General features: G+C 44.7%; 2 protein-coding genes across 8 annotated transcripts; one reads left to right on the top strand and one right to left on the bottom strand.

Moving 5' to 3' along the window:
- The first annotated feature begins 731 nt into the window (after positions 1-731).
- Positions 732-8098, top strand: LOC133114570 (zinc finger and SCAN domain-containing protein 22-like). 4 transcript variants are annotated; one of them, XM_061224073.1, is made up of 4 exons: positions 747-764; positions 1314-1404; positions 6120-6318; positions 6670-8098. In XM_061224073.1, the coding sequence occupies exons 3-4, from the start codon at positions 6129-6131 to the stop codon at positions 7479-7481; spliced, it is 1002 nt and encodes a 333-aa protein (XP_061080057.1). In that variant the 5' UTR covers positions 747-764; positions 1314-1404; positions 6120-6128; the 3' UTR covers positions 7482-8098. The 4 variants fall into 4 exon arrangements, with proteins under 4 accessions (XP_061080055.1, XP_061080057.1, XP_061080056.1 ...); XM_061224071.1 differs by lacking the exon at positions 1314-1404 and having other exon boundaries at positions 732-764; positions 6117-6318; XM_061224072.1 differs by lacking the exon at positions 747-764 and having other exon boundaries at positions 1271-1404.
- Positions 8099-8254: 156 nt separating this feature from the next.
- On the bottom strand, positions 8255-21367 carry rusf1 (RUS family member 1). Of its 4 annotated transcripts, none has more exons than XM_061224068.1 (15): positions 21011-21367; positions 20538-20693; positions 16496-16573; positions 15882-15996; positions 14299-14344; positions 14165-14197; positions 13968-14073; positions 13600-13701; positions 13312-13382; positions 11659-11843; positions 10601-10658; positions 10291-10355; positions 10034-10189; positions 9885-9950; positions 8255-8667 (listed from the first exon to the last, which is right to left on the bottom strand). In XM_061224068.1, exons 2-15 carry the CDS (start codon positions 20679-20681, stop codon positions 8582-8584), a joined length of 1311 nt encoding a protein of 436 aa, XP_061080052.1. In that variant the 5' UTR covers positions 20682-20693; positions 21011-21367; the 3' UTR covers positions 8255-8581. The 4 variants fall into 4 exon arrangements, with proteins under 4 accessions (XP_061080052.1, XP_061080053.1, XP_061080051.1 ...); XM_061224069.1 differs by having other exon boundaries at positions 20538-20707; positions 21055-21367; XM_061224067.1 differs by having other exon boundaries at positions 21055-21366.
- Positions 21368-24319: the final 2952 nt, after the last annotated feature.

The raw sequence follows: 24319 nt of genomic DNA, 5'->3' as shown, positions 1-24319 counted from the left end.
ATCTCATTGTCTCATTGTGTAAATTGGAACATGTTACCGGTAACATTAACTGACTGTGTAAAGATAAACATGTTATTAAAAACATTAGCTGAGATATGACCCACGGAATATTCAATTTGGCCATTTTGCTTTAAATATCGAATTTTGTGCCACATGTTTTCCAGTGCAACACCTGGCAAACAATCATTCTACAGTCAAATTACATCACATTCTAATGTTTGGTATGAACAGCAACTGAACCTCCTGAAGATGACGGTATGGTTTTATGCACTGAGTTGCTACCACATGACTGACTGGCGATATTTGTGTAAACAGGCTGGTGTACAGGTGTACCTAATAAAGAGTGCATTTTATGTCTGAATGCAATTTTTATATAGAGAGCCCCTGTAAAAGCCATACATAAAGCAAATTAAATGCATTTTTCTTAGAAATGTCATTTTTCTTGGATTTATGCATTGTATGCATAAGCGCCCCACAGGTTACACTAGGTAAATATATATATATATATTTAAACGCGGAAATCCAAAACCATAGGTTTTGCGATCCGTACCCTCAATTTCGTAAACTGCGTGCTCAGTTTGCCAACCCGTGCCCTCCGTTTTGGCTGAATCCAAATATATCAGAAAATCTGAGCGTAACGTTGCAGATTGTGAAACCGAGCACACGGTTTAAAAACTGAAGGTAAGGATCGGCAAACCAAAGCAAGGATTGCCAAACCGAGAGAATGGATTTCCTATTGACATAGAATGCGCCGTAGTCAGAAGGTAATACATTATCGATAATTTTGTTTAGGTACAAACGCATACGTACACCGAAATATCAAATGTATTTAAATATCCTCTACATTAGACTACTGTGACTGTCATTCTGAGCAGTTTGTAGAAGTCCATGGAGCAACCCAGTTTTGATAACTCGAACTTTTCTCAATAGCTCAAAGTTACATTGATTCAATACACCTTTTCTATCGTGTCAAGCTTACTTGCTTACAATTCAAGTAGTTCCATTCTATGAAAACAGAAGGTTGGGCCACAACATATCCTTTAATAAAGGTCCATCAACCTGTGGCCAACTAATTTGAATAATACTGAGTTAATGAGGTCTGGGGAAATGGACCGATTTATTTTTAAATGGAATAATACATAAATACTCAACAAGCTAACATTTCAAGTGTAAAAAAGACGTAATGCAAAATTGTCAATCATATTACATTGTCACGTTAGACTTGAGCATGACTCATTATGCGTCATGTTTGGGTAACGCCCTTTGGACTCGCCTATTCGGTCGCATGGTTTTGTCGTGACACTGCTGCGCAGCCTCTTACATCATCTACAATCGGCATCAATACAGCTAGCCATACGGATTTGGCTGAAGCCAAGTTTCACAAAAAGATAAATAAAATCACAGGCAAGTACAAACGTATATTTACAGTTACCACCGGGTAGCTTCACGAACGGCATTCAGTTCAAAAAATGGCTAAACAATACCAACCAAGTTCCTAGTTTTTGTTTTTTCTAGAAGAGTCGTAACTGGAAGGATAGTCAATTACGTTGCCTGAATTACTAGCTGTAGCTACTTGAGTGGCAGTGTTTTCATATAACTTATTTCCCATCGACAAAATAGTAGCTAAGGCAGATGTGTGATTTTGATGAAGGAATGAACTTGGTGTAATTATTAGAACGTCAGTCTCATCTAGGTAACGTATGCTAGAGAGGAAAACAAAATAAATGCCAGTTTGATGCTATTTTAAGTCCGTCTAACGATAGTTATTAATCAAGAAAGCTCTTTTTTTTAAATTATCCTTTACCTGGATGAGACATTGAAAAGTACTGGAATAGAGTAGTTGACAAACTGGGGGGGGGGGGGGGGGGGGGAGCAGAAATGTCAGTGACGTCACTGTGGGAAGTGAAAGATACCACGATGCACAACATCACTATTGCATCCTGAATGTTTATGCAATACTATGCATAAAAGCAACAAAATCAGAATTGTTTCAGTTCAATGCAGAAGGGACATAGTTAAAAATGTTACTTTGTAATGTACTCAGCTGTAAATTGGATTCGAAATGAAACAATAAATAATGAGGTTAATGTTTTTTGAGTGTATTTATATCTATATCAGGTAATTACATCCATTTTCACAGTCCCCCGATTTTAGGGGACCAAAGGAAATTGGACAGCTGGCTTCTCTGCTATTTCTGATTAGTCAGGTGTCTTGCAGTGCTTCATTGGTGCAGGTATATGAAAGCTTTCAGTATCTAGTCTTGATTCTAAAGTGAGCATTGGTGTATGTTTGGGATCATTACCTTGCTGTGCATTTGAGCATTTGAGTGAATTTGAACAGATAAGTTGCTTCTGTACATTCAGAATTCATTCTGCTGCTGCTATGTATAAAAATAAAATAAGTTTGATTGGGGTTCTCAGCAGGGCTGAGTGATGTTTGATTGGGGTTTTCAGCAGGGTTGAGTGATGTTTGATTGAGGTTTTCAGCAGGGCTGAGTGGTGTTTGATTGTGGTTTTCAGCAGGGCTGAGTGATGTTTGATTGAGGTTTTCAGCAGGGCTGAGCGATGTTTGATTGGGGTTTTCAGCAGGGCTGAGTAATGTTCGATTGGGGTTTTCAGCAGGGCTGAGTGATGTTTGATTGGGGTTTTCAGCAGGGCTGAGTGATGTTTGATTGGGGTTTTCAGCAGGGCTGAGCGATGTTTGATTGTGGTTTTCAGCAGTGCTGAGAGATGTTTGATTTGGGTTTTCAGCAGTGCTGAGTGATGTTTGATTGAGGCTTTCAGCAGGGCTGAGTGATGTTTGATTGTGGTTTTCAGCAGTGCTGAGCGATGTTTGATTTGGGTTTTCAGCAGGGCTGAGTGATGTTTGATTGGGGTTTTCAGCAGGGCTGAGTGATGTTTGATTGTGGTTTTCAGCAGGGCTGAGTGATGTTTGATTGTGGTTTTCAGCAGGGCTGAGTGATGTTTGATTGTGGTTTTCAGCAGGGCTGAGTGGTGTTTGATTGTGGTTTTCAGCAGGGCTGAGTGATGTTTGACTGTGGTTTTCAGCAGGCCTGAGTGATGTTCGATTGAGGTTTTCAGCAGGGCTGAGTAATGTTCGATTGGGGTTTTCAGCAGGGCTGAGTGATGTTTGATTGGGGTTTTCAGCAGGGCTGAGTGATGTTTGATTGGGGTTTTCAGCAGGGCTGAGTGATGTTTGATTGGGGTTTTCAGCAGGGCTGAGTGATGTTTGATTGGGGTTTTCAGCAGTGCTGAGTGATGTTTGATTGAGGCTTTCAGCAGGGCTGAGCGATGTTTGACTGTGGTTTTCAGCAGGCCTGAGTGATGTTCGATTGAGGTTTTCAGCAGGGCTGAGTAATGTTCGATTGGGGTTTTCAGCAGGGCTGAGTGATGTTTGATTGGGGTTTTCAGCAGGGCTGAGTGATGTTTGATTGGGGTTTTCAGCAGGGCTGAGTGATGTTTGATTGGGGTTTTCAGCAGGGCTGAGTGATGTTTGATTGGGGTTTTCAGCAGGGCTGAGTGATGTTTGATTGGGGTTTTCAGCAGGGCTGAGTGATGTTTGATTGGGGTTTTCAGCAGTGCTGAGTGATGTTTGATTGTGGTTTTCAGCAGGGCTGAGTGGTGTTTGATTGTGGTTTTCAGCAGGGCTGAGTGATGTTTGATTGAGGTTTTCAGCAGGGCTGAGTGATGTTTGATTGAGGTTTTCAGCAGGGCTGAGCGATGTTCGATTGGGGTTTTCAGCAGGGCTGAGTGATGTTTGATTGGGGTTTTCAGCAGGGCTGAGTGATGTTTGATTGGGGTTTTCAGCAGGGCTGAGTGATGTTTGATTGGGGTTTTCAGCAGTGCTGAGTGATGTTTGATTGAGGCTTTCAGCAGGGCTGAGTGATGTTTGATTGTGGTTTTCAGCAGTGCTGAGCGATGTTTGATTTGGGTTTTCAGCAGGGCTGAGTGATGTTTGATTGTGGTTTTCAGCAGGGCTGAGTGATGTTTGATTGGGGTTTTCAGCAGGGCTGAGTGATGTTTGATTGTGGTTTTCAGCAGTGCTGAGTGATGTTTGATTGGGGTTTTCAGCAGGGCTGAGTGATGTTTGATTGAGGTTTTCAGCAGGGCTGAGCGATGTTTGATTGGGGTTTTCAGCAGGGCTGAGTGATGTTCGATTGGGGTTTTCAGCAGGGCTGAGTGATGTTTGATTGGGGTTTTCAGCAGGGCTGAGTGATGTTTGATTGGGGTTTTCAGCAGGGCTGAGTGATGTTTGATTGGGGTTTTCAGCAGTGCTGAGTGATGTTTGATTGAGGCTTTCAGCAGGGCTGAGTGATGTTTGATTGTGGTTTTCAGCAGTGCTGAGCGATGTTTGATTTGGGTTTTCAGCAGGGCTGAGTGATGTTTGATTGGGGTTTTCAGCAGGGCTGAGTGATGTTTGATTGTGGTTTTCAGCAGGGCTGAGTGATGTTTGATTTGGGTTTTCAGCAGGGCTGAGTGATGTTTGATTGGGGTTTTCAGCAGGGCTGAGTGATGTTTGATTGTGGTTTTCAGCAGGGCTGAGTGATGTTTGATTGGGGTTTTCAGCAGGGCTGAGTGATGTTTGATTGAGGCTTTCAGCAGGGCTGAGTGATGTTTGATTGGGGTTTTCAGCAGGGCTGAGTGATGTTTGATTGGGGTTTTCAGCAGGGCTGAGTGATGTTTGATTGGGGTTTTCAGCAGGGCTGAGTGATGTTTGATTGGGGTTTTCAGCAGGGCTGAGTGATGTTTGATTGGGGTTTTCAGCAGTGCTGAGTGATGTTTGATTGAGGCTTTCAGCAGGGCTGAGCGATGTTTGACTGTGGTTTTCAGCAGGCCTGAGTGATGTTCGATTGAGGTTTTCAGCAGGGCTGAGTAATGTTCGATTGGGGTTTTCAGCAGGGCTGAGTGATGTTTGATTGGGGTTTTCAGCAGGGCTGAGTGATGTTTGATTGGGGTTTTCAGCAGGGCTGAGTGATGTTTGATTGGGGTTTTCAGCAGGGCTGAGTGATGTTTGATTGGGGTTTTCAGCAGGGCTGAGTGATGTTTGATTGGGGTTTTCAGCAGGGCTGAGTGATGTTTGATTGGGGTTTTCAGCAGTGCTGAGTGATGTTTGATTGTGGTTTTCAGCAGGGCTGAGTGGTGTTTGATTGTGGTTTTCAGCAGGGCTGAGTGATGTTTGATTGAGGTTTTCAGCAGGGCTGAGTGATGTTTGATTGAGGTTTTCAGCAGGGCTGAGCGATGTTCGATTGGGGTTTTCAGCAGGGCTGAGTGATGTTTGATTGGGGTTTTCAGCAGGGCTGAGTGATGTTTGATTGGGGTTTTCAGCAGGGCTGAGTGATGTTTGATTGGGGTTTTCAGCAGTGCTGAGTGATGTTTGATTGAGGCTTTCAGCAGGGCTGAGTGATGTTTGATTGTGGTTTTCAGCAGTGCTGAGCGATGTTTGATTTGGGTTTTCAGCAGGGCTGAGTGATGTTTGATTGTGGTTTTCAGCAGGGCTGAGTGATGTTTGATTGGGGTTTTCAGCAGGGCTGAGTGATGTTTGATTGTGGTTTTCAGCAGTGCTGAGTGATGTTTGATTGGGGTTTTCAGCAGGGCTGAGTGATGTTTGATTGAGGTTTTCAGCAGGGCTGAGCGATGTTTGATTGGGGTTTTCAGCAGGGCTGAGTGATGTTCGATTGGGGTTTTCAGCAGGGCTGAGTGATGTTTGATTGGGGTTTTCAGCAGGGCTGAGTGATGTTTGATTGGGGTTTTCAGCAGGGCTGAGTGATGTTTGATTGGGGTTTTCAGCAGTGCTGAGTGATGTTTGATTGAGGCTTTCAGCAGGGCTGAGTGATGTTTGATTGTGGTTTTCAGCAGTGCTGAGCGATGTTTGATTTGGGTTTTCAGCAGGGCTGAGTGATGTTTGATTGGGGTTTTCAGCAGGGCTGAGTGATGTTTGATTGTGGTTTTCAGCAGGGCTGAGTGATGTTTGATTGGGGTTTTCAGCAGGGCTGAGTGATGTTTGATTGAGGCTTTCAGCAGGGCTGAGTGATGTTTGATTGTGGTTTTCAGCAGGGCTGAGTGATGTTTGATTGTGGTTTTCAGCAGGGCTGAGTGATGTTTGATTGGGGTTCTCAGCAGGGTTGGAGAATGTCGAAGCTGGAGCGTCTAAACGCCAGTGTGGCTCAGCTGTTAGCGGTGGCTGTACACGAGGTGCTGGATGTGGTCGGTCAGGCGGTGTCTGAGTACCAGGAGGAGACGGCCAGGACACGGCGGGAGAATGATGGTCTGAAGCGCCGTCTTCGGGAGCTCCAGGAGGTGGTGAGGAGAGCGGGAGGAGGTGAGGCTGGCCCTGGGATCTATGCTAACATTTTTACCAAGGAGCACACCAATGCACCTCAAATTAGCAGATGTGCTCCTAAATTATTTTTCCAGTCAGCACAGATCAGGAGCAAATTCTCATAAAATGGGAGCACAGTAGAGCCATGCTGGGCGTGGAAGGGGAGGTGGAGAGGCTGGGCGTGGGTATTATTTTAATTTATTTTATTTTCAGTCCATCTCTGAAATTATGGCAGGCAGAGATCTACTGGGTTGCTACCTCTACTGTGGGATCCTCCGCCCCAGAATAATTGGTTCTAATGAATCTCAAATGGTTCTTTCCCCCTCTCCCTCCCTCCCGCCCCCCCTCCAGGAGCAGCACACCCTCTGTCCCTCTCGGTGGCTGAGGGGAGGTCCCCCATAGAGCAGGAGTGGAGCCCCAGGCTGCGGGAGGAAGAGAAGGGGGAGCTGCGGGGCCAGGAGTCTCGTCTCTCGGCAGACTCAGAGGGCGAGGCCGAGGTGCTGGGATGGACGAGCTCGGACGCAACCCAGAGTCCCGGCCTGAAGAGCGACTCGGACGCAGACTGCCTCCGCTCGGCCCGCGCTCCCAGCGCCTCCATTACAGGCCCCTTCCCCAGCCTGGCTTCCGACCAAATCAAAATGGAGTCCGAGCCGCCGGAGTGCTTTGCGGTGGAGCAGCACGCAGCGTTTCAGGAGTGCGCGGGGGCCGCGGGGGCCGCGGGGAGCGTGGGACTGCAGGAGCCCATGCAGGGGCCCGGACAGACCCACATCCACCCCGAGCGCGGACAGACCCACATCCACCCGGAGCGTGGCACCACGGCCAGGAGGTTCCGCTTCGGAAAAACCGGCCGATCCCTGCCGGACGGCAAAAAGCACAAGGCGTACAAGAGGAGAGAGGAGCAACACATCTGCTTCCTCTGCGGGAAGACCTTCAGCCGCGTGGCCAACCTGCGCATCCACCAGCGCTGCCACACGGGGGAGAAGCCCTACTGCTGCATGCAGTGCGGCCGGTGCTTCAGCCAGGCCGGCGACCTGAAGAAGCACAAGAGGGTCCACACCGGAGAGAAGCCCTACCACTGCACCCACTGCGGGAAGAGCTTCAGCCGAGGGGAGAACCTCAAAAGACATCAGAAAACTCACGTGGGAGAGCCCCTGCTGCTGTAGGCAAGCCACAGCCCAGTACCCACTGCTTTTAACGGACCATTGACTAACACCGTCAACCTCCAACTCACACTGAGGTTGCACCTTTTTCATGAAGTTTTAAAGTATCAGCCTTGGCTACCATGGAATAGGGGAGTGGGTGTTCCCAAGTGACCTCATATCCTGTAATATAACAGCCTGGAACGAGTCACTACTTACACACAATTTCTGCTGTGTTGTTATTTTACACGTGGACGGTGATAATTTCATTAGCTCAACAGCTAATGAAAGAACTGAAAGAACTCCAAGTCAGTCATTTCACAAACAGAAGCTCGTTTGGTATCAAATTAAACCCAGCATAAAGATTCAATATTGAAATAATAATGACCAACTCAAATACACTGAATATTTAAAATGAATACTTCTACCCAACACATACACACATTAAAACATAAACCATTTTTTTTATTTTATTGCAAATTCTGCCTTAACCCTTTGAAGAATAGGTTTTTCAAAATCGATGTTGGTGTTCTAGAACTCCATTGCTTTCACTTACCAGTAGTGATTGTCAGTTAAGAACATACACCTTAAAGGTTCAAACATTCTACAGTGAAAAAATAAAATAAAATCTTTTACCATTTGTTCAGTGTCAGTGAAACAAACTGAGGCATGGTTTTATTGCCTGTGAATCTGTCTGTACAATGCTTTACAGTGAATCTCATCTCTCCATTGTACCATTTTAAAGGGTAAAAAGAAGAGCAGTTTCAAACTCAGAGAACAAACCCAAACACAGAGAGCATTTTAAACGGGGAAGAGGTTTATTTTTACACTGTTCACACCAGTTCATCCAAAAGGGCTTTACCTGGTATATCAACCCCCAGAGATGAATGGCTGTGGTAGGAGAGACACGTGCCAGTGTTGGGCTGAGCTGTGTGTTTGGAGAGACACGTGCCAGTGTTGGGCTGAGCTGTGTGTTTGGCCCAACATGTGCCAGTGTTGGGCTGAGCTGTGTGTTTGGAGAGACATGTGCCAGTGTTGGGCTGAGCTGTGTGTTTGGAGAGACATGTGCCAGTGTTGATTGTGGCTGTTTCCCAGATGTCAGTCTCTCCTCTTTTGTCCACCCGTTACTCCCTCTTCTTTTTCCAGTCCACCCGCCACTCATCCCAGTCCAACAGCGCATGAGTGACCTGCCAGCCCCCCACCTTCAGGCCTGCAACACAACCAGCGTTCACACCTTTAACTCAGCACTGAGGGGCCCGGGGCCACAGCGTTCACACCTTTAACTCACAGCACTGAGGGGCCCGGGGCCACAGCGTTCACACCTTTATCTCACAGCACTGAGGGGCCCGGGGCCACAGCGTTCACACCTTTAACTCACAGCACTGAGGGGCCCGGGGCCACAGCGTTCACACCTTTAACTCACAGCACTGAGGGGCCCGGGGCCACAGCGTTCACACCTTTATCTCACAGCACTGAGGGGCCCGGGGCCACAGCGTTCACACCTTTATCTCACAGCACTGAGGGGCCCGGGGCCACAGCGTTCACACCTTTATCTCACAGCACTGAGGGGCCCGGGGCCACAGCGTTCACACCTTTATCTCACAGCACTGAGGGGCCCGGGGCCACAGCGTTCACACCTTTAACTCACAGCACTGAGGGGCCCGGGGCCACAGCGTTCACACCTTTAACTCACAGCACTGAGGGGCCCGGGGCCACAGCGTTCACACCTTTAACTCACAGCACTGAGGGGCCCGGGGCCACAGCGTTCACACCTTTAACTCACAGCACTGAGGGGCCCGGGGCCACAGCGTTCACACCTTTATCTCACAGCACTGAGGGGCCCGGGGCCACAGCGTTCACACCTTTAACTCACAGCACTGAGGGGCCCGGGGCCACAGCGTTCACACCTTTAACTCACAGCACTGAGGGGCCCGGGGCCACAGCGTTCACACCTTTATCTCACAGCACTGAGGGGCCCGGGGCCACAGCGTTCACACCTTTAACTCACAGCACTGCCCACTACATGTTGTTAGATGTACAGTAGACACTATAAATGGCTGTAGCAGTCAAAGATCTGTTCTGATACACCTTGATGGAGACCAGACTGATGTTAGCGTTAAGGCAACGTCTTAATTTACCTTATTTAATTTCCTGTCTTTTGAGGCCTTCAGCAAATGCAAGCATTTCACTTAAAACATTGTTTTTTATGATTAATACAGTATAACTCAATCTATTAGAATATAATATTGTAATTACAAGTGTGCCAATATTCAAAAAGTGGAACTGATGATAGCATGGTTGTGAAATGAACTGGATGCCAGTGACAGTCGATATGAAACGGTCTCAGACACGATGTTTGTTTGCTGCTGTGTAATGATGCGATTGCGTTATTTAATGCTTTCTTGATGGCAGTCAGAAATATCCTACCTTCCAGGAATGGGGGAAAAATCTTGTCAATAAGTGTACGACTCTCAGCCAGCAGCTCCCGGGGACCTTACAGAGAGAGGCGACAGGATGTGAGTGGTTGGGACATTTAATGTGTGCTGTTATGTCCGCTCCATCAGGCTGACACTCACCTCGCGTGCGTGCAGCTGCAAGTGCTTCCAAAGGAGTGTCCAAAGGGCCCTCAGACACCTGAGAGAGCAGCACTGTCGCCACGCACATGGCCTGGCAGGCAGACTGTATTTCATCAGACACCGTCACTTCCTCACCCAGGCACACACACACACAGTCTGAGAGACAGGAGCAGAGCCTGCGTTACACACACACACATGTACACAGACACCGAATCTGAGAGACAAGAGCAGAGACTGCACACACAAAACATATATACCAGGCTTGAGTCCGATCAGATATGGCTTGTCATTGTTTATCAAAGCCAACTCGAGTTCCTCTGGGCTAGAAAGACAGAAATGGAATATGGTTATTTTGTCTTTATTTATTTAATTTCAAAATGAGAAAGGCAACGTGTTTCATGTGTTTTTCTGACAGATTTGCAAAGAAAAAAGAATGCACTAATGCATTAATTGTAGATATAGTTTTATTGTCCTCTTAAAGAAGAAATTCATTTCCACAGCCAGTGTGAAAGACATAGACATAATTAATTTTACATACAGTAAACGAAGAGAGATACACAAACATACCTGGAGACCACATCTCCCAGCCTTACTCCAAGTTTAAGGGAGACACTCCTCTTGAACCCTGAAACAGACAGATCTGTACAATAATGTACACTACCAGCCAAAACAAAAAAACATCCAGTAAGCAGCAGTTCTGCAAGGAGAAAGGTGTAATAACAGATACATTATTTTTAACTGAACACATAAAAGGCTGAGGAATCAATCGGCTCCGAATTCATGAAAGTATGGGTTCGATGCTGCAGTCCAAGAAGAGCTGGCCCTCCATTACATTACCTTACATTAATGGCACTTGGCAAATGCTCTTATCCAGAGCGACGTACAGTTGGTTAGACTAAGCAGGAGACAATCCTCCCCTGGAGCAATGCAGGGTTAAGGGCCTTGCTCAAGGGCCCAACGGCTGTGCGGATCTTATTCTGGCTACACCAGGAATCGAACCACCAACCTTGCGGGTCCCAGTCATTTACCTTAAACACTACACTACAGGCCGCCCTATCATGCCTGAGCAGAGAGCAGAGACAGTGCACACGCTTTGCCTGAGCAGAGAGCAGAGACAGTGCACACGCTTTGCCTGAGCAGAGAGCAGAGAGCAGAGACAGTGCACACGCTTTGCCTGAGCAGAGAGCAGAGACAGTGCACACGCTTTGCCTGAGCAGAGAGAGCAGAGACAGTGCACACGCTTTGCCTGAGCAGAGAGCAGAGACAGTGCACACGCTTTGCCTGAGCAGAGAGCAGAGAGCAGAGACAGTGCACACGCTTTGCCTGAGCAGAGAGCAGAGACAGTGCACACGCTTTGCCTGAGCAGAGAGAGCAGAGACAGTGCACACGCTTTGCCTGAGCAGAGAGAGCAGAGACAGTGCACACGCTTTGCCTGAGCAGAGAGCAGAGACAGTGCACACGCTTTGCCTGAGCAGAGAGCAGAGAGCAGAGACAGTGCACACGCGTTGCCTGAGCAGAGAGCAGAGACAGTGCACACGCTTTGCCTGAGCAGAGAGCAGAGACAGTGCACACGCGTTGCGTGCGAATACAGTACAGGGAGGGGGCAGTGGAACAGGAGGACATACCCAGGAATACAGACTCTCTTTGGTTGGCTTCTGATGGGCTTAAAATCCGACCATCTCGCAGGTAGTGGTGGAGCAGAATGGAGAGTCGAGCCTCATTGAGTGTCTCCATGACGACAGAGCGAACTGCCCTGTAATTGGCCAGGAGGTGGAATACGGTAAAGATGAAGAACAGGGCAAAAGTCAACCTGAGGAAAACAGACAGGGAGTCAAACACAGAACAGTCGCACCTTGGGGAGTCAAACACAGAACAGTCGCACCTTGGGGAGTCAAACACAGAAAAGATGCAGTGAGTGCAGCAAGGAACAAGAATAAAGGCTGATACTCTAATGAACTTTCTAATGTCACCCAATATTGACTATAGACATTGTTTAATTAAAATTCTATTTAATTTATGAAGTATAAACCAGCCTTAACACAATAGCAAAAATAAACATAAAGTGCCCTTCATAATGTTTCGGACAAAGACCCATCATTTATATATTTGCCAATGTACTCCACAATTTGAGATTTGTAAAATAAAAAAAATAAAGAAGGGGTCATATTTGTAATCTCAGTCTCAAAATGGCTTCTTTGACTTTCACTGGCACAATGTAGGTCCTCGTGTTGATTAACAGCAATACGTTTCCAAAGGTGATTGAACGACTAGAGGAAAGACTAGAAGCTGAGAGCTCTTTTATACCTGCATTATAGTAAACACACCTGAGCAATTACAAACACCTGTGAAGCCATGTGTCCCAAAAATTATAGCGCTCTGAAACAGGGGCACTATCTATGAACACCGCTGTAATTTCTACAAGGCAAAAATACCCTTTTCTAAAATCTGAGAATGTGTACTTTCACCACATATTAATTGTGTGATTCTACATCTAAAATTGTGGCAAATCAGAGGCAAATAAAGACATAAAAGGTCTTTGTCCCAAACATTATGGAGGGCACTGTAAATGGCAATATGGCTCTAACATACTAGCCCCTAATAGTTTACCATGTATTAAGTATAACTTTTACAGAAGTATTTAAATATAATAGAGCCAGACTAACTAACACAAAACATGAATGCCTAATCCAAAATCCATGCATGGGTGCACTGAGGGTGAAATAGTCCATAGTCCAAAATTTCATCGTCCAAAATACATCTTCATAAAATCATAAAAAGGTGCACATACATGGCTGAAAAGATAAGACAAAGCTTGCTGATGGGTCTTTAAGATGTTAGTCTTGGTCTCAAGAGGGGGCGGGAGGGTAGGGGGGGGTCACAGAGCACTGTCAGTGACCAGGGGAATGAGCAAGAGTCACAGAGAACTATCGGTGACCAGGGGAATGAGGGAGGACTCACAGAGTGCTGTCAGTGACCAGGGGAATGAGGGAGGACTCACAGAGTGCTGTCAGTGACCAGGGGAATGAGGGAGGACTCACAGAGTGCTGTCAGTGACCAGGGGAATGAGGGAGGACTCACAGAGTGCTGTCAGTGACCAGGGGAATGAGGGAGGACTCACAGAGTGCTGTCAGTGACCAGGGGAATGAGGGAGGACTCACAGAGTGCTGTCAGTGACCAGGGGAATGAGGGAGGACTCACAGAGTGCTGTCAGTGACCAGGGGAATGAGGGAGGACTCACAGAGTGCTGTCAGTGACCAGGGGAATGAGGGAGGACTCACAGAGTGCTGTCAGTGACCAGGGGAATGAGCAGAAGGCTGATCAGTAATCCTGCCAGATTCACTAGAGTCTCCTAAAAATGATGATAACAAGGTTAGAATGGCTGGAGGGCAGCAGTGCAGTACACTGGGTACAGCACTGGGTTTGTTACCTGAAGGTACTTAAGCTATAGTGCTTCTTCAGTAGATATCACAGCTGGATAATATGCAAAAAATGCAACTGAAAAATTGTGTACAATGAATATAATAAGAATGTCTCTGATTCAAACAATGAAAATGAGAGAAGCGCACCTGGCTGCCATCTTTAGCAGAGACGTCGGCCATGTTGTCTCTGCGGGCCTGATGCATGGTGAGTGCAGCTCGTGTTGCACCGCCTGCTACCCCAACAATGGACTGAACAAAGAGGTTCATACTGAGACAGGAGAAAACACAAGTGCTTACAGCACACACAAAGAGCAAGGACTAATGTGCCATTGTACACAAACCCATTGACAACGTAGATTCATAGTCAAAACATTAAATGGGGAAAGAACTGATTGTTTATACTCCACAAAATCATTTTCAAAGATTGTACACTTATGTCTCCTATGGCTGAGTATTGTTAGCAATTATTCCACACACAATACTGTCAAGCATAAAATGATGCAAAGCAGGGTTACCTTAAAAATTCCAGCAGTGCAGACAATCAGAGTGAAGCATGCTGGGAAGTTTGGTGCCACAATTTCCATGAACATAGCGATGTCATTGAGAATGTCGGCTACCAGCCTAAGACCACACAAATTAAACACAGACGCCTTAGGAGTACATTCAGACACTTGTTCTCTCCTGATAAGTGTTTAAAAGATCTTGTATTTACCTCCATTGCTTGGCGTCACAGTCGAGTTTACTCCTGATACAGAGACAGGTGAAACACATTTAAGCAGGCTGTATCAACCAGGCCACTGCAGTGCAGTGTGCCATTGACTTTGTAGCAGTGTTAGTTACACTTACCCCTTAACCCAAGCAAAGAGAATCCTACCCAACATCCCAGTGCCATCTGAAAGTAATATAAAGGATTTTATATTAATACATGTCTATTTCAACACACATGCCGACAGTGAGAGAGGAAACCACCAATACATATTCACTGGAAATGTATTTACTCCTTTGTAATTAATCACAAAAAACTATGCTTTAAGTGAAATGTTTTGCATTTTCTGAAAGCCTCTAAAGACAGGAAATGAAATTTATCAGCCAGCTCTCCATCAAAATGTATCAGCACAGATCTATCCAGCCCTGTACTTTATATTCAGTTTGTGCAGAAAACGAATTCTCATTTATACACAATTTGCATAACATTAACATGACAGCATATTATTATTTTGATCAATTCTACAGATACAAAATACATTGTATAAACTCCGTGACCACTTTATTAAGTAGACCTGTACACCAGCTTGTTAATGAAAATATTTAATAAGCCAATCAAATGTCAGAATGGGGAAGAAATGTGATCCAAGTGACTTTTACCATGGAATGATTGGTAGTCAGACAGGGTGGTTTGAGTATCTCAGAAACTGTTGATCTTTTGATTTTTTTCTCTTTTTTTTTTAATCCAGTGATCAGTAGTTCTAGAGACACCTTGTTAATGAGAGAGGTCAGAGGAGAATGGGCAGACTGGTCAAAGCTGACAGGGAGGTGACAGTAATGCAAGTAATCACACATTACAACAGTGGTATGCAGAAGAGCATCTCTGAACACACAATGCGTCAAAACTCTAAGTAGGCTACAGCAGCAGAAGAAAAAAAAAAGTCTCATAAATACCTAATAAAGTGCTCACTGAGTCTATATTACATACAACATTATAATATGGGCGGCCTGTAGCGTAGTGGTTAAGGTAAATGACTGGGACACACAAGGTCAGTGGTTCTAATCCCGGTGTAGCCACAATAAGATCCACACAGCTGTTGGGCCTTTGAGCAAGGCCCTTAACCCTGCATTGCTCCAGGGGAGGATTGTCTCCTGCTTAGTCTAATCAACTGTATGTTGCTCTGGATAAGAGCGCCTGCCAAATGCCAAAAATGTAATAACATTTATTCCCACAGTGAGTTTCAAAGTGATTTGTGGGTGACTGAATTCATATTCACATTCATGTAAAACACAGTTTTTTGTGATTAATTTAATACTCAATTTAAATGAAGTCATTTTTGAGCAAAAGTCTAATTTTTTAATGCTATCAGTAGCTGGTGATCGCGTTGCGACTGCAGTAGACCTGCAAAATAGCATTGAGATTAGTTTGAAAACGTGAGTGAGATATTGAGGTTCAAATTGAGCTATTTTCAATGGAAGAGCCAACCGACACAAACATATAGTGAGCGTGGCAAGACAACTTCACACAGAGAGGAGGCCACTTTGGTTTGTGTACTATGATGACAGATTCTGAAATTCTCATGATCGTGTTTTAAAATATATTTACTGGCTGTACTTCAATTTCCACTGGCATATACTGTATAGCGGCATATTACAGGGGTCTATACTGGTGAATTAGGTGTGACAGGTATAATCATGTGGAGAGCGCTGACAGAGACTCAAACCTCTTAGTAACCAGGTGACAGTGGCAGCAGCAACAGTAGCCTCCCCACTGCCAACCCCAACACCCCGCAAAGAAGCCTGAGTGGAGAGCGTGCCTGAGAGGGAACTGCAAAAAGCCTGTGTGTGTGTGTGTGTGTGTGTGTGTGTATGAGTGTATGTGTGTGTGCACATGTGCATTTGTGTGTGTGTGTGTGCAAATGTGCATTTGTGTGTGAGTGTATGAGTGTGTGTATGTGTGTGTGCACATGTGCATTTGTGTGTGTGTGTATGTGTGTGTGCACATGTGCATTTGTGTGTGAGTGTGTGTGAGTGTGTGTGAATGTGTGTGCACATGTGCGTTTGTATGTGTGTGTGTTTGTGTGAGTGTGTGTGTGTGTGTGTGTGTGTGTGTGTGGGTGTGTGTGTGTGTATGTGTGTGCACATGTGCGTTTGTGTGTGTGTGTGCGCGCGTGTGTGAGAGAGGGAGAGAGAGAGAGATACATTTGTTTAATACAATTAAACACATTCTAAATTGTTTAAATCTGCCCTATATATAAATTATAAATAAAATGATATCATATTGAAACATGCTAAGTATGGGGGGAAATCCTGTCATATGGTTGTAAACTGGACAGACCTGGACTGTGTCCCAGAGCTGGTACTGCAGGTAATCTTCACTCACACTCTCAGGATACCCCTGGGGCAGGAAGACACTCTGAAACCAGAAAGAATTAGGACATTAAACCGTATAGGCATATAGTCAGGTGTGTGATGAACCAATTATACCAACCAGGAGCTAATTGATCATCAATTCAATATATAGCTTGAAACACAATCATTAACTGAAACAGAAACAGCTGTGTAGGAAGGTTAAAACTGGGTAAGGAACAGCCAAACTCTGCTTCCAAGGTGAGGTTGCTGAAGACAGTTTAATTTCAGAAGTCATACACCATGGCAAGACTGAGCACAGCAACGAGACACAAGGTAGTTATACTGCATCAGCAAGGTCTCTTCTAGGCAGAGATTTCAAGGCAGACAGGGGTTTCCAGATGTGTTGTCCAAGCTCTGTTAAAGAAGCACAAAGAAACTTTGAGGAGCGTAGACGCAGTGGTTGGCCAAGGAAACTTAGTGCAGCAGATGAAAGACACATCATGCTTACTTCCCTTTGCAATCAGAAGATGTCCAGCAGTGCCATCAGTTCAGAATTGGCAGAAACCAGTGGGACCCAGGTACACCCATCTACTGTGTGAATAAGTCTGGTCAGAAGTGGTTTTTAAGGAAGAATTGCGTCCGACGTGGAAACAAGGCCAAGCAACTCGACTATGCACAAAAACACAGGAACTGGGGTGCAGAAAAATGGCAGCAGGTCTCTGGACTGATGAGTCAAAATTTTTAATATTTGGCTGTAGCAGAAGGCAGTTTGTTCGCCGAAAGGCTGGAGAGTGGTACAAGAATGACTGTCTGCAGGCAACAGTGAAGCATGGTGAGGTTCCTTGCAAGTTTGGGGCAAGTTTTCTGCAAATTGAGTTAGGGATTTGGTCAGAATTAATAGTCTCCTCAATGCTGAGAAGTGCAGGCAGATACTTATCCATCATGCAATACCATCAGGGAGGCATCTGATTGGCCCCAAATTTATTCTGCAGCAGGACAATGACCCCAAACATACAGCCAATGTCATTAAGAACTATCTTCAGCGTAAAGAAGAACAAGGAGTCCTGGAAGTGATGGTATGGCCCCCACAGAGCCCTGATCTTAACATCATCGAGTCTGTCTGGGATTATATGAAGAGACAGAAGCATTTGAGGCTGCCTAAATCCACAGAAGAACTGTGGCTAGTTCTGCAAGATGTTTGGAACAACCTACCTGCCGAGTTCCTTCAAAAACTATGTGCAAGTATACCTAGAAGAATTGATGCTGTTTTGAAGGCAAAGGGTGGCCACACCAAATATTGATTTGATTTAGATTTTTCTTCTGTTCATTCACTTCTTCTGTTCATGCATTTTGTTAATTGATAAAAATAAACTATTAACATTTCTATTTTTGAAAGCATTCTTATTTTGGGGCCTGTATATCCACAGACACAGCCTGAATACTCACAGACACAGCCTGTATACTCATAGACACAGCCTGTATACTCACACACAGCCTGAATACTCACTGACACAGCCTGAATACTCACTGACACAGCCTGAATACTCACACACAGCCTGAATACTCACAGACACAGCCTGAATACTCACAGACACAGCCTGTATACTCACACACAGCCTGTATACTCATAGACACAGCCTGAATACTCACTGACACAGCCTGAATACTCACTGACACAGCCTGTATACTCACAGACACAGCCTGTATACTCGCAGACACAGCCTGTATACTCACAGACACAGCCTGAATACTCACAGACACAGCCTGTATACTCACAGACACAGCCTGAATACTCACAGACACAGCCTGAATACTCACTGACACAGCCTGAATACTCACTGACACAGCCTGAATACTCACTGACACAGCCTGAATACTCACTGACACAGCCTGTATACTCAGACACAGCCTGTATACTCACAGACACAGCCTGTATACTCAGACACAGCCTGTATACTCAGACACAGCCTGTATACTCACAGACACAGCCTGTATACTCAGACACAGCCTGTATACTCGCAGACACAGCCTGAATACTCACAGACACAGCCTGAATACTCACAGACACAGCCTGAATACTCAGACACAGCCCGAATACTCACAGACATGTAAATTTGGCATTTATATAGCGCCTTTATCCCAAGCGCTGTACAATTGATGCTTCTCATTCACCCATTCATACACACACTCACACACACCAACGGCGATTGGCTGCCATGCAGGTGCCGACCAGCTCGTCAGGAGCATTTGGGGGTTAGGTGTCTTGCTCAGGGACACTTCGACATAGCCCGGGCGGGGGATCAAACCGGCAACCCTCCGACTGCCAGACGACTTACTGCCTGAGCCATGTCGCCCCAGATGTCTCAGCAAGCGGACCTATGCTCTGTTTGCCAATCCGATTGTGATCATCCTCACAGAGCCAAGGATTGCTTTGTCAGCCACTTTATTAAATCAAGCTAGCATCAAGTTCAAAACCTGGGTGTCAATGTGTAGGGATGGGAGCAGCTCTATCATACCCTGAAACCCCATGTCCCAGCCTGCACTCTTCCCCGTTCTGCAACCACACCCCCACGTGGGTGCTTCTCCCAGCCACAATGCCCCTGTGCTGGAGCCCCATCCAAGGGTGACACTACCTCCTCTCTGCCAACCCTGTCACTGACTGAAGGCCCACCTCTACATTTTCATGTGAGTACAGTCCCCTCAAAATTATTGGAGCAGCAAGGCCAATTCTTTGTTGTTCCATTGAATACATTTGGGATTGACATAAAAAGATGAAGACGAGGGTACAGAATTTCAGCTTTTTTTCTTTTATTTCAAATTTTTTTTATTTCAGAGGTTCAGATATTGGTTGCCCAATTTGGTAGCCAATCAAGTACCCTATGTGATCAACCTGCCCATGTTGCTGTGGACACACTGCAGCCCTGTCCCCTGGTGTTGGTGTGCAACTGGGGGGTTCCCTTCAATCTCTCCTTCAGGGGGTGAAATGCATGCTCAATTGGATTACGGTCGGGTGATTGACTTGGCCAGTCTAAAACCTTCCACTTTTTCTTCCTGCCCTGTGGAGATTCTTTGTGATGTCACTGACTGATGTTTTGGGGGTTTTATTCATAGCTCTCACAATGTTTCAGTCATCAATTTCTGTTTGTTTCCTTGGTCGACCTGTTCGATGTCTGTTGCTCAGTACGCCAGTGGTTTCTTTCTTTTTCAAGTTGTTGCTTTTCTCCCAAAGACAGCTCTCTGGTCTTCATGTTGGTTTATCTTTTCTAACACAAATTCAGTCATCACATGCAAAATCCAAGGCTAAAACTAAGAGTAGACATTCAGAACTACTTATTGTTTAACAAATCAATCTAACAGGACACATCTGGGCAACAAGAAGCACCTGTCAGTCACATGTTCCAATACTTTTGCTCACCAAAGGTAACTCTGTGAATGGCTTCAAACTACATTGAATGGCATTATTAGAGCATGGATTGTGATATGCATTGCAATATCAACTTACTATATCTGTGTCAACATCTCCATCTATTCCTATGTGGGGATTAAATGGGTGGAGTTCAACTCTGCGGTATTTGGTCAAGTACCTTGATGACATCAAGAACTAATGGCCAACAAATGTTTTATTATCATCGCATATCTCCTTCCATAGTTTGATGAGATAGGTATATCGATTTTCACAGAGCGATTTGTAGCATGAGCTATGTGACGGCATGGTGCTGGACTGGATGTACAACACCGTTGCCTTGCAGCAACAACAGCGTGAAAGGTTCAAATCCCGATCTGGGGTCTTTCTGTGTAGAGTTTGCAGGGAGTTGAGGAGGGAGGTGGGGTGTTGAGTCAGTTCAGACCACACGCATACAATCCTTGCATATATCCTGAGTTTCTGTCTGACTTGAAAGGAGTGTTATTATAGATCTTTACATTAAATATATATACAATATATATTTGGCGGATGTATAGTGGACACATACCTCTGCTATAATTTATGGTTTTTAGAAACTTTAACGGTCGAACGGCACTATACTTACTTTCAACACCCCAAGAAAAGAGCTTCTGGTCCATCTGTTATCACCCCCCTCTCTTTCTCTCTCCAATGCTTCGTCCTTCGGTCGATAGCTCCATCGTCCCAAGGAGCCGTACCTCTCTGTCGCCAACACTCTCTCTCGCTCCATCCCCTCGAAACTCTGTGTGGACGCAACTAAAGTTACCTGAAGTCAATCAAATGACTATATACAGTTGTGCATTTTTCGAATGTGCATTAGCCTACATGTGTATTTGTATAAGTGAACATTTCGCTAGAAAATATTAAAATGATTATAACTGAGATATTTGAGTACGATATGTAAAATTCCAATTAGCAGCGCTGTGTATTTGAATTGTTTTGATTGTACCGCAGATAATTATTAAAATTCCGCCACGATAGGCTGTAGCCTAACATCTGTAGCTTTTTCAAACAACCAGCATGCGTTGATTTTTCATTTGTGTTTCCAATAACACGCACTTGAAGATTATTTTAAACTCAGCATTTCTTCCACTCAACCGTACCAAGATGCTTCGCTTCCGTGTTTCTATCCAGACTAGGCGCCACGTCAGCTGGGCGGAGCGTGTCTTCTCCTGTGGCAACAGCTTCTCTTGATCTAATCTTATGGCTACAGCTAAAGCCTTTCTATAACATTGTGGTACTGTAAACCGGAGATATGACTCTGCTTTCAAGTGGTGTCGGATTTAGGGTCTGTACGACTATCTCACCGCAAAGCCTCACGTGAACATCTTATTATGATGGATGATCAAGTCGTGGAAATGGGGAATCTAGATGCAGCACGAATTGGTAGTTTTGACTTCTCGCTCTTGCCAACATGGTCGAACAAAATGGTCCTTCGTGAACCGTAAGGAATGTAATAAAATAAAGCGATAAATTAACCATACACATTTCAAGACACGTTCTATGACTATAGTAATCCAGCACTCAGTTTATTTGTGTTATTTGCACGCTTAACACCCAGAAATATTCAAAAAGTGCTTGCTAACAAGCTGGTCTACTGCTAGCCGAGAATGTAAACAGTCTACAGTCTTAACTAATGATCTGACGTCACTTTAAAGCATCGTAACAGGTAACATCAGTCACTGTAAAAAAGAAAAGAAAAAGAATATTAGACTTTAGCAGAATATTACATGTGTGAGACCATGTTATAAACCTTGGTCTATTTAAATTGTTAATGGGAGGCAGCCCTTGGTGCGATTTCACGCTGTGTACTGTATTGCTACTAAAACGCTCTACCACAGCAACCAAGAGTCCGTGAAAACAGTGTGATTAGGTGTGTGAGTGGGTGGTTGGAGGGAGAGAGGCAGGCTTGTGACGCAAATAGAAAGAATGTGAAGAATTGAGGCTTGGTTGGGTGAAAAAGGCATATACATTCTTCCTGAAAATGGCATTGGCAAACACTATCTTAACAGTAGCTATCGAAGCTGTTGTACAGGGTATGCCTACAGGCTTATTAACATCTGGTGACACAGAAACAAGCTCATATGTGATATTCTGTCAGAATGCCCCAAAAAAGACACCTCCACAACAAAGATCTTGGAAACGGACGGGGGTGTAGGGAAACGAAAAGGACAACGAAAAATCACGGGTCTTTCCAGTGTACTTTTCTTTGTGTTTGTCCTGTTTATGCAGTGTTCTTTGTGTTTGTGCTGTTTATGCAGTGTTCTTTTCGGACGTGCAACTATGGACGTCAAGCACATGAAAAAGCACAGTACATACAGAATCGAGATGACATATTTAGGTTAGGCCAATCTGTACAAACCTTCACAAAATAAGTAACAGGGCTAGTCTGGCAGGAGGCAGGTATGTGGCCAAAGGAATAACGTGTAAACGGAGAAAGGGAGTTAAAAAAGAGAAGAACTCCCACTCGTATCTGGTTCTTCTCTCCACGGCACTGGGGAGTGAACGACGCGCTTTCGAAGTAATAATTAGTGAAATAGAAGAACTGGTTTCGGTCTCAGATTACAATGACTCGAAACTACCGACAAAAGAGGCACCCCGTTCCTGTCCTTCTGCTTATTCTGTTCTTCACTGGTGTCTATAAAACAAAACACAATTTCCCCCTTAAAAGAATAAAAGAAAAGCTATGTCCTGCTTGAGGGTTTATAGTTGATTTGAAGAAACGGAAAGCTTCGTCTGAACTGCTACTTCTCATTATATTTGGAGGGATTCTGAAGTCCAGACATAAACTGTAAGTATATGGTTTGATGGTTGTGTTTTAGACTAATAAAACTCACCATTTGCCTACAAATATAAATGTTACATTAACCTGCACGTGTAGCCTACATGTGCCTGTGACAGCAGACTCGTGATTTGCCATTTACTGAAACTATAGAACTAGAGGGAAACTATTCAGCACTACATAAGTCATAGCCCACTATTGAAAAGTTACATTACGTGATCCTGCTTTTATTGTTATTGTATTGTAGCTACTAACACCTGCTTTCAGTGAGATCGCTTTCTTAATCTCGCTGTCGCTTGCTGATGTTTTATGATTTAAAATGTCACTTAGGCTATATGTAAATAAAATATACAGATATTGCAGCACAGTCTATTTATAATGCTGATATATGGCAGTATATTCCGTTTTCATAAATCATGCTGTGGGGCGCTGTTTCTTTCCCTTTCTCCTGTTCTCTCCGTCTTTCCATTCTCATTGAACACAGTAAGAGAAATAAAAAGAAAAGCAAGCTGACATACGGAGGGAGGGCAGGAGAGAATGAGAAACATGCCTGATCGTGATCAAGTGCGCTGGCGCAGAGGATGGATCGACTCCGCGGCTAGGGTGGGGTTGAGCCTGGGCATAGCCCGCTTAGGCTGCCAATTCCAACGAAGTCTTGCACAATAGTGTACGTAAAAAACGTTATATATATATATATATATATATATATATATATATATATATATATATATATATATATATATATTTAAAATCACATACTCTTCCTGCATTTGTGATAGAAACTGATATTGCAAAATGACTAAATGCGTCGGTAGTTTCACAACACTTATTCAAGGTTCTGTTTCACAGTTATGGTGTACATTCCACAGATCACATGGCTACAATTTAGCTAACTGAAAGGTTAACTATTCTGGTGATTAGCAAGTATCTACCATTGCTACTTCCCTCCGTATTGTTGCCTTGTCTTTTTTCTAACTCCTTTGCATTCATCTCTGATAGTGTTCCTCCTTTCCCAAATTTGCTCCTCAGTCCCCCACGTCCCGTTGTCCCCTTTACTCTGCCTGCTCTTTCTGTCCTGTGTTCCAGGGTGTTAGTACCAACAAATAGACGGGGGCGCAAGCTAAACATGGGGTTGAAACATGGGGCGCTTTCTTCCGCTTGCAAGTGCAAGAATAATCCAACATCCAACAAATTACGTTGCATCACTGTGCTCCGACTTGCGCCGCCTATTCTAAAGGCATCAGCCACAATCACTTTTAAAGTAACATTGTATTTTCCATGGACACCATGCAATTCTTCTGTCCTATAGCAGTCGCTTGTATCCATGCAATCCCAGATATCAATTCAATGTATTTTTGTATAGCGCTTTACAAAAAGAGCTGTCACAAAGACACTTTACAGAGCAACACAGGAGATAATTAAACATATCAGCCCTAAGCCCCGAATAGCATGAGGTAAACGACTCCCTTAGGGGAGAAAAACCCTCATATAGTGGCAAGAAAAAACTTCCTGATGGGAAGAAATCTCGAGAGGAACCCGGCTATAGGGGCATGCCCATCCTCCGCTGGCCTATAGGTTTAATGCAT

This window comes from Conger conger, chromosome 16, assembly GCF_963514075.1.
Source record: "Conger conger chromosome 16, fConCon1.1, whole genome shotgun sequence".
NCBI lineage: Eukaryota > Metazoa > Chordata > Actinopteri > Anguilliformes > Congridae > Conger > Conger conger.
This window is presented reverse-complemented; position numbering and strand designations above follow the sequence as displayed.